This window comes from Mytilus edulis, chromosome 8 (assembly GCF_963676685.1).
Source record: "Mytilus edulis chromosome 8, xbMytEdul2.2, whole genome shotgun sequence".
NCBI classification, from domain to species: domain Eukaryota; kingdom Metazoa; phylum Mollusca; class Bivalvia; order Mytilida; family Mytilidae; genus Mytilus; species Mytilus edulis.
The window spans coordinates 24,246,233-24,262,753 of record NC_092351.1 but is presented as its reverse complement, the minus strand read 5'-3'; the positions used below and the strand labels follow the sequence as shown (position 1 = coordinate 24,262,753).

Below are 16,521 nucleotides of genomic sequence, written 5' to 3'. Positions count from 1 at the left end.
CTTTACAGTAACATCCGTTACAACCAAGCGTAGAAATGAAAATACTCACATGCATCCTGAGGCCAAACGTGTTTAATGTTGGGTATTCGTAAACAAATTTCTGAATCAAAAAGCTTGACAGACTTCGGAAGAATGCCTAACATTAAGGTTTTTAGTGGAAGTTCTCATGTTGATCTTGCACAGAAAATTTGCGATCGTCTTGGAATAGAACAAGGCAAAGTTGTTACCAAAAAATTTAGCAACGGTGAATGCAGGTGATCATGAGTGATTTTATCATTATTTTGTATCCATGCCCATGGGGCACCAACAGACTATTTGACCTGAATAGTGACACTCGTTGAAAATTAGGTTTTAGAGTTGATATTTCTTATGTGAGACAGCTGTTACACATGATGAGATTTGAAAGTTGGTTTTTAATTTGCATGTTTAAAAAAATTACTAGGCATTTCCAATGATTTTCTCATTATAAATGTGAGTAAAATTATGTGGGATCATGGCTTAGACATAGGTTTCTGGTCGCCCTTGGTCTATTCTCATCAAGTTCTTTCGACCATATTCTGTTTCTGATTCTGTTAACGTAGTTCTGCCAATCAAGGCACACCTCCATTCACATAGAGGAAAATGTCAATACACAATATATCACATTATTGCATAGCAATATAATATTTCCCACAGAAAGTATCCAAAAGTTAGCGTGCAATAAATTCCAATATTGCACTAGAGTAATAAATCTTTGAAATTAATGATGTCATCAACGACAAAATCTTAGTTTAAACCAATTTTAACTTTCTAATATTATATTGCTATACAATAAAAGGGTTATTGCATGAATACACCTTATCGCTAATCCCGGCTGACCCAGCCGCTTGAACTTTTGACGTCAATAACAATCACTTTTCCATTGTGGCGTCAGACATTTTGTTTTATGACGTCAAAATTTTACGGGAACCTGTGTGATATCCAGTAATGGCGGACAAATAGCGATAAGGTGTATATTGGGGAATATTGTCCCTCGTAGAACATATATTGCATTCGCAAGCTCATGCAAATATAGAATTCTACTTGGGACAATATTCCCCAATATTCAAATTTCCACCACCTCAAGAATTTATGTTACATACACAAATAAATCAAAAAAAGAAATCTTTGATAGAAATAAATTAAATGTTCTTTCAATATAAAAACAACTCATTTTGGGACCATGTGTGCCTGTTATTTAATTGCAAGGTCAAGCTTCCTATACTACACTATTAAGCATAGAGTCTGTTTGCCCTTGTTCAATCGCTCTACTTTTATTAAAAAATATAAATAAATTTTATATGAAGGATAAAATGTAGATTTTGGCTTATATCTCTGAAACCAAAGCATTTAGAGCAAGTCTGACGTGAAATAAAATTGTTCCTCAGGTCAAGATCTACATGTATCTGCCCTGAAATTTTCAGACAATTCAGGCAACCCCTAGTTGGGTTGCTGCCCCTGAATTATTAATTTGAAAAAAAATTTGTTGTTTTAGGTTATTATTTTGAATATTATTATAGATAAAGATAATTTGTAAACAGCAATAATGTTCAGCAAAGTATGACATTCAAATAAGTCATCATGACAAAAATGGTCAATTGACCACATAAGGAGTTAACAATTTTTCAAAAATTTTTGTAATCTATTAAAAAAAGTTTTCTGAATCAAATGAGACAAATTTAACCAAACTTGGCCACAAATAAGCAATATTAATAGGGTATTTAGTTTTTTTAATTGTGTCCGATGACCCTGCCTGCCAAACAACATGGTAGACATGGCTAAAAATAGAACGTAGGGGGAAAATGCAGTTTTTGACTAGTACCTCTAAAACTAGAGAAAAAGTATAATGGTTGCATTATTTCATGCATTAATTGTAAATAAAAATATCATGTGTGCAAAACAGGTTCTTTGGAGCCTCTTTTTTTTTTTTTGTTGTTGCCTATTATCACAAAAACTATGATATCCAGAGAGAAAATCCTTTTTTCAGTGTTGAGATTATACAATTTGTCTGTTGAGAAACAGTAATTATATATCAATCCTTTTTTTCAGTGTTGAGATTGGAGAATCTGTGCGTGGAGAAGATGTGTACATTGTACAGAGTGGTTGTGATGAGGTGAATGATATGTTGATGGAATTGTTGATCATGATAAATGCCTGTAAGATAGCATCTGCGTGTCGTGTCACAGCTCTCATTCCATGTTTCCCATACGCTAGACAGGACAAAAAAGATAAAGTAAGTATTTTTAAAGAACAGTGCTACATTTTCCATTACTTCAAGTTTTGAACATATATATCTATTTAAGCCTCAGTCAGGATGGGAACAATTTTATCCCTCTATAGAAGGATTATCTCTCTATACAGGTATAATCACCATGTAGAGGGTTTGTTCCCAACCTGTCAGTGGCTGAGATGTCTAAATAGTTAATTTTCTATGGTAGCAAGCCTCTTACTGTCAACACTTATTCTTAAAACTGCAATGTGGAAATAAGCTTTTGAGTTAAAAAAAAAAAAACAAAAAAACTATTTGGTAATAACAAAAAAAGGTTACTGGTAGGTCCTTGTTGTGGGTTTGATATTTGTTTATATCAGGGCTTCCAAAAAACATTTGAGCCAGCCGGACATTTTATATCTGATCCCGATTTTAATCCCTTAAGACCTAAGTCACAAAAGGCAATTATGGTAATCAGATGGCCATTCCTATGATAATGACATTAGATGAAAAAACGATTTTAAACTTTACTTTGTTTTGGATGTTTGGATGTAAACTGTTAAATTGGCAGTGCATCATTCAAAGTGTGCACATCAGCGTGCTCATATCTGCCATAGACTCTTTATTTGTGCAAAATGACATGTCAAAAACTACATTTTCGTTTTTAAAATCACGTTTTTCTAAAACCAGATGTTGACTTGACAATGGTAAAACATGGACCGTAAACGAACACGTAAAATCCATGTACGTTTGCAAAGAATGACTGAGTGAAAAGCTCTATCCACGTTATTTCTTCATCAAAATGCTTGAAATGAACGTTAAGATACAGGTTTCAATGATAATTTTAGCATTTTGAAGAAATAAAGGATGCATAATTAAATTTCCCACCTTTGCACATGCGCACACATGTTCTAGTTCATTCGACGTAGTTCTGACGATTTTTCATTTAAACCTTTTAAAAAATTTTATCAGATCATGTAGATAAACTAATTTCTTATAATTTAGAATAATTGTGAATAGACCGATCCATTTATACGATGTCCGGTACTGAACATAATTTACCTGTCAACTGAACAGGTAGATATCACCTGCCCAATAACTAATTAACCTTGATTAAAATAAGAAAGTATTGAAGTAGGGGTTGTTTTGATAGTAATTAATCATCATGTCACTTTTATGACTGGAAATGTGTAGATGTTAAAGGCAAAAGGTTGGGTCAAAAAGATCGTGACTTATGTTAAAATGACCGAAAAAGCCTTGAAAACTAAAATGTATATGACCGTTTCATGCTTTGCCCAGCCGGACTTTTATTGGACATTAATCAAATGTCCGGAATATATGACCGTTTTGGAAGCCCTGGTTTATATAGAGAATATGGATTGGTATTAACATATTACAACCTTTAATGTAAAAACGTACATAAAATTGTACAAACAGCTTCCAGTTTTAGATGTGTTATGGCCTGGCATCATCACACACATAACTTATAAAGTTCTGTTTGAGAGGTTTTGGAAAAAAGCCATGCTAAAATTTTCTATGTTTTTGTCCTTGTATTTCAGAGCAGAGCTCCAATATCTGCCAAGTTGGTAGCCAATATGTTGTCAGTAGCTGGTGCAGATCATATCATCACTATGGACTTGCATGCTTCTCAAATTCAGGTTGGTCACATTTTTTAAACATTTATTTGGGATTGCTTTTGGTAAATAAAAAAGGGATTATTTTAGGGACATTTTGACATATGGATGTATTTAATAAGATTTTGAAAATTATCTGTAGATGCAGTGAAATATAGTGACTATTAAACTCCATTACTTGCTTCTCTTTTAAAAGACCTAAATATTTTTAGCTGATTATTTGTTTTTCTTTACAGGGTTTCTTTGACATTCCAGTTGACAATTTATATGCAGAGCCAGCTGTCATTAAATGGATTAAAGAGAATATTCAGGATTGGAGAAACAGTTGTATAGTTTCCCCTGATGCTGGAGGTGCTAAACGGTAGGATTGTCGGAACAAAAATATAACATCATATCAACTATTGTTAATGATTAACATCCAGTACTAATACTGTATTGCATTTGCTAGAACAAACAAGAATTTTAAATGCATTTCAATTTTTGTCTTGCCTAGATATAGTAAAAAAAGCAAAAGATAGGTATTATGCTGTTTCAGATGGCATCAACAATGTACAAGATTGTGATTATAGGTCAATGAAATTTGATAAGCTATTGTACTTATTTTTTGCATGGAGATTTTTGGACCCAACCCCCAAACCATTGTCCATTGACTTTGAAACTTTTTGCTAAGTTTACATGTATTAGTTTGCAATTGGGTTAGTTTATTGAAAACTAAGAGTGGTAGGTCTACGATATTTGGTATTAACAAATCTACCAGCCCTAGGCTAATAATATTCACATGTTAGGCCATGGTTTTTTAATTTGTTGGTTTACGGATCCACCGACCAGATTTTGCCGATTTTCAGAATAAAAATAAAATGGACTTTTCATGCTTTTTTTATTCCTGCTGACCCTAACAAATGCATTATCCCTGAAAAATAATTAAAATATTTTTTTTATGAAATGAAATGCATTAATCACTAACAAAATTGATAACACTTTCTGTTGTGAAAAAATAGAACTTCCAGTTTATGTTTTTAAAAATAGACAAATCAATTATAACTGACCTTGAAATGTCGTTTGCGCAAATAATTTTGCGGAACGAACCTGTGTTTAAAACCACTTACACAATAAGTTTGTTTCCCTTATTTGTCATCAGTCCATAAGATGCATCATCTCATAGGAATAGACTTGTCCAAATGTGATATCATGTTAAAGGGAAAATTCACGATTTTTTACTTATGGTTTAAATATGTTCATTATGACATAATATATATATTCATAAAGTTTTATCGCTATATGTGCAGTAATAAAGGAGAAATTCAATAATTAATGAAAAAATATCAACTACTTCCTGTAGGTCGTGACGTTTTCTCCTGATTTTTGCATGCCGGGATTTAAAATACAATCATTAAAAGTCTTGGTTTTTAATCATTATTTAACGTAATCGTAAGCGCGCCGATGACGTATGCTTTATCTAATAACCATCCGATAATAAGAAGATAAAACGCACAGACGTTCAATTGTACTCATTCGTGAGATAAATTATCTATGTTAAACGTATATATTCGAATTATTTTTGTAGACAACACAAAAAGTTATAAATTTATTTTTAATAAATGCATTTTCGGACTGATAAGGTGAACAAATTAAAGTACAATAATCTGTAAAGACAATATGTTGGTGTACTATTATTGACCTTTTACTATCTCTGCTATGGCTAGGTTTATACGATGTGTGTATTCACGGTTCTGTGGCAATACTCGTAGATGGCTTGTTGAAAGGTAAATTGTTATTTGCACTTCGGTATTTAACCACGCCTCTAGGGCACACCTTGCCAGGTGTGACTGTCTATTCGGATCAGTGGTAGCATTTAATACACACATTAAAAATACATATTCAAGTTGGTGACAAATAAAAATTGGTCGCCGTGGAATTATTTAATTATATTTGGTGCTATTATTTATTTGAATTCAAATAAGTTAATTTACTAAGAAATACACAATTTTCGGTTAAAGACTTAATTAATTCATATGTCAGAATGAAATGATATACAAGTCTTGTCCTTGATTTATGTCTCATAAAAAAGGGGGACTTAGAAATTAGAAATAACTTTACTAAATCATTTTTATTTGTCTTTATTAGGCGAAAAAATGTACGAGAACACTTACATTTAGGCTTTTGAAAGCCATGTATTAATTAATATATGAAACTATCTGAAGATAACTCTACCGAAGCGGAATATAATATGTACGAATAAAGAAAAAAATATTTTTGTAATGGAATCGAAAAATTACGAATAGATATTCTTTTCAAGTGTGATAAACGTCAACCAAATTTATTCATAATCGGGAACGTCCTTATTAAAATCTGAGACAACTATAATAATCGTCGTCTCCCAACGTATATATATACTTAAATAACTATTTGATCAACGATGTTTAAAATTAAAAGACAACGAATTTAATGTTATCTTTCCCTATTTTTGAATGTTATTATAAGTCTGTTCAACTTGCAAGAATACCCCTAAAGCGGACAAATATCCGACAAGCAGTTTATTCTTTAAATTGCTGTCATTGAATATCAAGAAAGAAAATAAATCCCGAAATTGATACTCAATAGTTTTCCTAGAAAATATTCACATCCCTTGGGGATTATTAGTGTACGTCCAGTTGCATATATTTTACATGAATGTTGGAACAATTGTGATGATGACGAATTTCGTCCTTTATTCGAGAACAATTTAATTGATATATAAATCTGTGAGTTTACTATGTTCTTAACTTCGATGAACCAAAGCAAGTTATAAATTGACCTGTATTTAAATCAAATTGTTTCTTTTTTTTTTCTTCTTCTTCTTTTGGTATACAATAGTCTATCGAATTCGTTGATTACATACTGTTGGCATACGTGGACTAGTCTATTTACAAAACTTTTACCACAATTTACACAAAATGTATGTTTCTTTCTTATGTTCAATGTATACATGTATACATATTTTAAATAGCGCTACTGACTATAGTTCCGTAACTTTCTACCAGGCGTATGTATACACGAATCGTCGACAAGTGCGCACATTTTTTTAGATCAATAATTCTGGTATGTTCCAATCTGTCCTAAACTATTGACAACGAGTATATATTACATTTTCCCAAATTAACCCTTGGAAAAATATGTAAATAGATTTGTATTTCTTCAATTATTTTTTTTTGTATTATTTTTTTTTTATAAATAATATTCTTTACACCAGAAATGTTATTTATAAACAAGCGTATGAGTTCAGTAATGACTAGTATATTATATCACTTTCGGACACGCAAGCCAAAAATGTATATTATACATGCACCTGATAGTTCAAAATGGAAAGTTATAAGTAACGGTCGTGTACACTGATCAATACCTACAGAAGTGAAACGATGCATGAACTTGCAAGCCCGCTGGACAGGAAATCGATTGAATACCTGGACGTGTCACCTTACACCCCTTCCAATACCTTTGGGAGTAATACCTTTATCCATGCTGGTGATCAGATGAGGGAAGATCCGAATTTATCTAAATAAAGTTTATTACTTGAAAGAATTATGAACGAATTAGATTTTCGAAAACAATTTCCACGGAACACTTATTTATCATTTTATGATTTGAACTTTGACTTTTTAACTAATTACAATATTATCAGTTTAAAAATAACAGACTATATGGTTATTTAAAAATATAAGACCATTTTCCGTATCAAGTTAGTCAGTCAGATAAAACAACCGTACGATTGACAAGATATCGACACGCAATTACGACTACATCGTTTACTGTAGTTTTGTTCCTTTGTGGTTTATTGACATATCGTGATTTTTCATCGGAGAAGGTGACAAGATGGCGGAGAGTAGAGAACTGATACTCAAAATTTAAAATCGATGGTGATCTCTTATTTAGCGGAATAAAACTTTAATATCTATAAATTTGAGCATTTTTATACAGAATGGACATAATATCAATTTTTGATTTTTTTGCGAAGTTTCCCTTTAAAATACTGATTAACAAATCATTTGGAATTTCCATGTGATTATTATTAGGGCTAGTGGGCCTGCAAATCTTCTTTCTTTTTTTTGATTTAAATCAGGTACAAACAATCATTTTTGCATGGCCTTACCTGTTTTGGAAAAAAATAATAAAATAACGAATAATTAAGAGTTTTTTTTATTTTCACAGGGTTACTTCTATGGCAGATCGTCTCAATGTTGACTTTGCCTTGATTCACAAGGAACGCAAGAGAGCCAACGAAGTGGCATCAATGGTACTGGTTGGTGATGTGAAGGACCAAGTGGCTATCTTATTAGATGATATGGCAGATACTTGTGGTACATTCTGTCATGCTGCTGAAAAGTATGTAATATGATCATTACTAACATGACTAAAGGACTTTTATTTATAGTGCAAACATAATGTCATATAAGATACAGGCAGAAAAAAATACATTCAGAAATTGGGAATAGGGATGAGCATCTTCTGAAATAGGACTTTCAGCACGAAAATTTCCAATGAAAAACTCTTCATTGAAAAATTTCAAAATTTCCAAATAAAAACTGCTACAAACTTTTTTTATTCATGTAGATGTTTGTCTTTAAAGTGTTATATTGTGCAAAATCACAAAAAAAAGAAGAGTAAAAGTATATTATATTGAATCTTGATAAAGGGCACACATTCAAGCTTCATCTGGTTATGTCATACTACATGTTTAAATTTCTTAACTCTCATTTCTGTGTGCCAAAAACTTATATTTTTTAAATTTCATGCACATATTTTTAATTCAAAATAGTCAACAACATAGGGTGAGCAGGGCTCACGCTACCAGGCGACTTGGGCGAAGAAGTCGCCTTCCCGACCGCCACTTCGCTTTCCCCGACCCCCAAAAGCGAAAACAAGTCGCCCTGTTCTTGACAATAGTCGCTTTCAGTCGCTTCCGTCATTGGACATTATCAAATTTACCAAGTTGATGAAACATCAATTTTTTATTGATAATTAAAGAAATTCAGACATAAACGATTCATTATCTTTTGAAAAGAGGTTGAATCATTGTCTTCGCAGTGTGTAGCAGGTTATTTGGTAAAAATACAACTTTTTATCACTTCGTGCATTTCCGGTGCTTGTTACTCGAAAACGTAAATCAACCTCAATTTCGGCGGCAAAATAAGTTTGTTACTTCATTTAAACGTGATAAAAGTTGCCTCCAGTAAATTTTTAATCCATTTATTGCATTAAAAACGTCATGTTCCTTTCCAAATAACTTGTCAAACATCGTTTATTTTTGTAATTTTCTTGCATTCGTCCGCCATTGACCGATTTCTAAACTCCGGATCTGAACCGGACAAGCTATGACCGAAATCCGTACTTTTACAATAATTACTCTGGACGCACGGATGGAACAGTTGACAGAAGAATATTGATCCCAAAGGGGAAAATTACGCATTCCACATGCATTTAGAGACTATTGGTTACATCTAATTGATTGGTGTATATAATTCCCTATATTTTTTTATTGATTGTTTCAAACTATTGATTAAAGTTGCTGAACTCTGAGACTATTATACTAATAACAATATATTATGGCCCAGCTTAATAACTTTTATATTTTTTTAGGAGAAACACTGAATGTCATACACAAGATAATTTTTAATTAAATTGTAATTGATATATATTATAATTTCTTTACATTTTTTAAAATATTTTTTTTTTTTTTTTAGTGCTAGATATTTACATGTAGTTGGTAGTTTCTCACAAGCTTAAACAACTTTTGATTTCAAATGTTACTTTAATTGTAATTTTTTTACTCAGATATGAATTGAACAATATAAAAAGAACATTATTTACATATGGCCCTTTATACTATTGTAAAATCCAAACATTGTATCACACCGCGCAAATGAGCACTTCTCTTTCAAATCTCACCACTTCTCCCTATCAGTTTCAAAAAGAGAAGTCACTTCTCCCTATAATTCTGAAGTAGTGTGAGCCCTGGGTGAGGGTATGATATTTATAATAAGGGAGTAATAGCTCACAGTATATTTTTTTGTTTTTTAGATTGATAGAAGCTGGCGCCAGTAAAGTTTATGCCATCTGTACACATGGGATATTTTCTGGTCCAGCCATAACACGCATCAATGAATCTGTATTTGAAGCTGTTGTTGTAACCAATACAATACCTCAGGAAGAAAGGCAAAAACAAGCTCCAAAAATACAGGTATGGACTTCAGTTAGACAAATTATGATTTAAATACTGATTCCTTCTTTACCAGTTTTCTTATCTTTGAAAAATCGTAAAATTTGTCCATATTGAATACTGTATTCGGTCGTGTATATTACACAGTTATGTATAGTATGCACCCCTTTCATCCCCCAAAAACCAATAAAAAAGTTGAAGAAAATTTTTTTTAGGTCTAGTTCACTGAAAAATCTAAAAAAAAAAAAGACTGGTTGGTACTAGGTCAACATAATGAGCTCAGGCTAGCATCTGGTTCATCTCTCATTTGCCTGCGTACATATCTCATTTTATTGGAATCTCTTGATCTTCCATACTTTATGGCAAAAGTAGAGAATTCAAAATCAGTCAAGATGCAATATTTTAAAAACATATGCAGTGCTCTAATTTTAGGGAAGACTAGTAGAAATATCAGCAAATATTGCATCAAATTTTTTATCTACATGAAATACTGTGAAGCATAATATCCACCGACCCAGCTAAAATCAGGAATGTGACAGCATTTTATTGAATATTTTAGAGCACATCTTTATCATTCAATAACTCATGGTAAGACATTCTAAAGTGAAGCAGATTTTTATGCCCCTACAATAGTAGAGGGGCATTATGATTTCTGGTCTACGTCCGTTCGTCTATCCGTCCGTCCGTTACCCAGGATTCAGGTTAAAGTTTTTGGTGAAGGTAGTTTTTGATAAAGTTGAAGTCTAATCAGCTTTAAACTTAGTACACATGTTCCCCATGATATGATCTTTCTAATTTTAATGCCAAATTAAAGTTTTGACCCCAATTTCATTGTCCACTGAACATAGAAAATGATACATGTAGTGTGAAGTTCAGGTTAAAGTTTTTGGTCAAGTGTATTTGATGAAGTTGAAGTCCAATCAACTTGAAACTAAGTACACATGTTCCCTATTATATGATCTTTTTAATTTAAATGCCAAATAAGAATTTTCATTTCATGGTCCACTGAACATGGAAAATGATAGTGGGACTGTATTTGGTCTTATTGGGTAATTTTTTCTTTGTTTGTTTTTTAGTGTATAGATATATCCATCATTCTAGCTGAGGCTGTGAGAAGAACACACAATGGAGAATCTGTCTCCTATTTGTTTAGTCATGTACCATTATAACAGGTAACCAATACATTTAATTCATACAATCATACAGCATTATTTTTTATAGTTGTAAACTGTCTTACAAGTTCATATACATATATCACATATTGAAGATCTGTTTATAAATCTGTTTATAACCCAAGTATCAGATAGGGTACTTTAGGTTATTTTTTCAATATACAAATATAATTGTGATAATGATAAAAAAAAAAAACATTGGGCTATACATTAACCCTTATAATTCACAATTGCCGGAGATTGACAATGCAATGTAAGGGAAAGGTGATTTTTTTTTAGTACAATTTTAGCATCAAAATGTGCATCGAAAATATTGTGAAAAATAGACAAGTGCAAACATTTCTCAGTTTAATGTATTCTTACTGAATTTTTCAGCATATGAAAGAATCTATTTGTTCTGTTAAATACTTTTTTATTTCAGTCTTTCCAATAGTTGGTTAATTTTTGCTCTACACATACTCTATATGATTTCTGCCAAAGATAGAACAAGATATCTTACATTAAAAAAAATCTGCTAGGTTATAATATTGGGTCTTATCAATTTCACTTATATGTTGATATCAGCTATAGTCTTGACAAAAAGACGACAAGGTGTCATACAAAGATACTAAAGTGATTGGCATATTATTTAGGTGGAAAGGCTGTAACTTGTATTTATATTCACCAAAACTACGTGTTAACGGGATATTATATGCAGCTATGGTGTATGTAACTGATTACTTGTTTGGAAAAAAATAAGACACCAAGATATACCTGTTTTATAACTTCATTGTGTGATCTACAAAAGTAAACACCTTATGTGTCTACTATTATTAAAATTTGTATTATTATGATTTCAGAAGAATAATAGTACTGCATCAAGTTGTTGTCAGTGAGAAGACTTCACAAGGAAAACACATCATGTTTATGGACAGATAGTTATCAAATCATGTTTAGAAAAGATTGTGATCAAATCATGTTTGATGTTTTGAAAGATTATGTGTATCTACTGCAAACATTTCAATTTTCATTACTTCATTATTTGTTATTTCCTATTATTTTTATTTGTCCAATTGTTATGACCTGATGTACATAACTTGTTATTCAAACATCAACCATTTGTCAATGTGTTGTATTATTGTAGAGGACCTACTTAGATGTTAATGTCAGATTAACTGTTTTCATAAAAAAATATGGTAGAAAAGTAGGGGGAAAAATTGAAATTGAAAAGATGACAATTTTATCAGTTACTATATGATTAAGAAGATTTGAAGTAATCATGTTTCAAACAGTGCATTGGGTTATATATAGTGCTATTGATATTTATGTTTCAATTTACTTTATAAGATGATTGACATGTATTAAGATGTGGATGTCAAAAGTCAAGGAATTACAAAATTTTCAAATGTTGCAGAAATGACTTGATTGAGAAGTAACTTATGTAACTTATGAAGCCAACTTCATTGAAATTATGAATGAATATTTTGTAATGGTTAATACTTATGTTAAATAATTAAAAGAAATATTTGATATCTGCTAAAGAAAATACCTTCTAACTTTGAAACAAGTTTGTTTTCTACCATCATGTGTTCATTTCAATGATTTTGTTTATCATACTTTTGTTCATCTTTGACCACCTCACATTTGTCTCATTTAATTTACATTTTATCTAACATTCCTTTAAAAAGAAAATAACCCATGACACTCCAGAAATAAAAGACCAAGTTAAAATTGTTCTCCATTCAAAGAAACTGTGTAAACTAGTGGTTTCTAGAAAAGAGTGTATTGTTTGGGGTTAGGGTAATTGAAAAAAATATTGAATTTTTTTTGTCAGGTTATATATTTCTGTATGTTTTGTGCATTTCAATGAGTGAAATTGTTAATGATGGATGTTCACTTGTCATGTTTTGGAATTTTTGTTAGATTTTCGGAATCCTCTGGATTAATCCATTTTAATGCCTTAAAAAAATTTGCCCATTGACCCCCATTTTTCTTTTTATAAATCTTTTACATGTATAATGATAAGCCATCTGTAAAAGTCTTATAAAATTTTAATTATTTTTTAATAGTTTTTGAGAACTTAAATTTGTCAATGATAAAGCTATGAAAAGTCGAAGGAGAATATTTTCCCACCAAAATTTCAATGGCTTATATCTCAAAAACAAGCGCATTGACCTATATATTTTTTTTGCTCTTTTGATTCCTTTTATATTCCCTTATCAATATAAACTAGTGTTTTGAAAAACTAATTATACTGAAACTGAGAAGTGAACTCCCTTAATAGATATTGTGGAATAACAATTTATTTTTATCGAAAAATCTTCAAATGTTTTGATCAGATTTAGTTGTTGGAATGAATAATTGATAATTTTTAAACTTTGACCCTTTTATTTGAAATTCATTTTTGTTGACCTTGAAGTGACTGTGTTGTTGTATTAAATGTTTTGTATAAGAAAGTCTGTATAAGTTTTCAGAAAAAGTAAAAGTTTTCATTATAATATAACGAAAACAAGCAGCAGAAATATAAAAACAGTGGTCAAAATACAGAGATTCTAAATATCATAAAGGAACCCACTTTTCCATAGATTTGTTCAAACAGCTACCAGTAACAAAGAGCTTAACAAACAAAGTAGTAAATAAATAACCAGTTAGGTTTGAGAGATTACATTCTGTCTGCAAATCATCATTTTTTTTCAACTTAATCTTAAAAAAATTACACAATCTATTAAAATGAACTGTTGTCTAAAAATATCTTTACAAAACTTCGAAAAACTGTTTTACATTACACAAAACTTAAAATAAATAGTACTTCTTTTTTATTAACCAATGTAAAAGTTTCATTATTGTAAAATAAAGGCAAGCAGAAATATAAAAGTAGTGGTTTTTAATATCATAAAGGAACCCACTTTTCAATAGATTTGTTCAATTTTTTAGTTGGAATGCAATGTAAAAAAAGGTTAATATAAAGATATCTTGGAAAGGAATTTTTAAATATGGCTAGTTCTGGAGTCTGAATCTCCCAGGATAAAAATTCCTGGAAATAATCCATTACTTATTTTTGATAAATAGAATTTCAATTTGTACATTTAACACATTAAATTGATATTATCCCATGATACATGTTCTCATAGATAGACAAAATAGATGTACTTGTATAAGGTTGTGTCTGTTTTCATAATTTTGTTTATTTTGTAAACTGTTTAATATCTTTATATTTTTTAATATCTGCACAGACTAAAATGAAAAAAGGTCGATATGTGAAATTTTTTTTTGAATTGTGAAATCGAAATCACAGTAACTAGCATATGAAGTGCTAACATTTTTATTAAGAATGATTAACATAGGGTATTTGTTATTAAGAAAAGTGCTAAAGTGTGCCAGTCAATGATGTTTATATATAAATGTGATAAGATAATGTATTGTAACCTGGAACCTGTTTCACAAAAAAACCTTGTGACTAAGATTGATTATAAGTCATGAACAATTAAGTATACTTACAACCAATCTTAGTTGTAAGTTTATTGTCAAACCAACTCCTGGAACCTGTTTAACAGATATATTCAATTTGAATAAGGTTTGGACCTCATGTAATTATGTTTGAAATTCATGGATTTACATGTTAAAAATAAAATTCTTCAGTATTGACAATAATCTTTTTTAATTTTCCTTTAATAGTGTTCAGCTATTAACATACTTAATCAACAAGAATGTGTCCACAGTACACGGATGCCCCACACACACTATCATTTTCTATGTTTAAAGGACTGTGAAATTGGAATAAATTCTCTAATTTGGCATTAAAATTAGAATGATCTTATCAAAGGGAACATGTATACTAAGTTTCAAGTTGATTGGACTTCTACTTTATCAAAAACTACCTTGACCAAAAACTTTAACCTGAAGCCAAAAACTTTAACCTGAAATTTGCACTATCATTTTCTATGTTCAGTGAACCGTAAAATTGGGGTCAAAACTCTAATTTGGCATTTAAATTAGAAAGATCATATCATAGGGCACATGTATACTAAGTTTCAAGTTGATTGGACTTCAACTTCATCAAAAACTACCTTGACCAAAAACTTTAACCTGAAATTTGCACTATCATTTTCTATGTTCAGTGAACCGTAAAATTGGGGTCAAAACTCTAATTTGGCATTTAAATTAGAAAGATCATATCATAGGGCACATGTATACTAAGTTTCAAGTTGATTGGACTTCAACTTCATCAAAAACTACCTTGACCAAAAACTTTAACCTGAAGCCAAAAACTTTAACCTGAAATTTGCACTATCATTTTCTATGTTCAGTGAACCGTAAAATTGGGGTCAAAACTCTAATTTGGCATTTAAATTAGAAAGATCATATCATAGGGCACATGTATACTAAGTTTCAAGTTGATTGGACTTCAACTTCATCAAAAACTACCTTGACCAAAAACTTTAACCTGAAGCCAAAAACTTTAACCTGAAATTTGCACTATCATTTTCTATCAGTGAACCGTAAAATTGGGGTCAAAACTCTAATTTGGCATTTAAATTAGAAAGATCATATCATAAGGAACATGTGTACTAAGTTTCAAGTTGATTGGACTTCAACTTCATCAAAAACTACCTTGACCAAAAACTTTAACCTGAAGCGGGACAGACGGACGAACGAACGGACGAACAGACGGACGAACGGACGCACAGACCAGAAAACATAATGCCCCTCTACTATCGTAGGTGGGGCATAAAAATAATTTGAGCCAGATGAGTTAATGTCATCACTTGGAGTCTGTCCTTGTCCTTGATAAATTATTTTCTTTTTTGTACTTGCAGTTTATCAGTTTTACATTTGCAAAGATTTATTCTGGAAGAAAGGAGCAAAATTTTTCTAGCAAGAAGGTCATCTCAAAATGCTTTCTGTTAAACTTTGAATAGCCACATTGTAGCCAGGTTCATTTAAAGCAGCAGGATGGAGCTTCTTTTTGTCATCTCAGCAATATAATAAGCAATGCATGCTTACATTTAGTGTGCTTTTTTCTTGAATTTGTCTTTAAGGAAATTAGATATATTATGCCACAGTAACCTCGATAAACACTTGTCTCACATATATATTTTCAACGCAAAAAAAGAGGATTTTTTCCCCTGTTACTTGACCTCTCTAAAAAGTTAATGGAGGGGAAAAACATGAATTATTGATGTAAATAATGACCAGTTAAATTTTCTGTTTGTACATTACTGTCATGTCATCTTTTGGCTGAAGACATTTGGTTTCCAGACCATAACTTTAGTACATGTATAAAAGAATGGATCACTATGATTTAACCACAAGGTT

At 31.1% G+C, this 16,521-nt stretch overlaps 1 protein-coding gene across 1 annotated transcript; it reads left to right on the top strand.

Moving 5' to 3' along the window:
* The first annotated feature begins 9 nt into the window (after positions 1-9).
* Positions 10-14,853, top strand: LOC139485124 (ribose-phosphate pyrophosphokinase 2). Its single transcript, XM_071269274.1, has 8 exons — positions 10-254; positions 2,068-2,251; positions 3,787-3,885; positions 4,098-4,222; positions 8,047-8,220; positions 9,916-10,075; positions 11,131-11,226; positions 12,066-14,853. The coding sequence occupies exons 1-7, from the start codon at positions 76-78 to the stop codon at positions 11,221-11,223; spliced, it is 1,014 nt and encodes a 337-aa protein (XP_071125375.1). The 5' UTR covers positions 10-75; the 3' UTR covers positions 11,224-11,226; positions 12,066-14,853.
* The last annotated feature ends 1,668 nt before the right edge of the window (positions 14,854-16,521 follow it).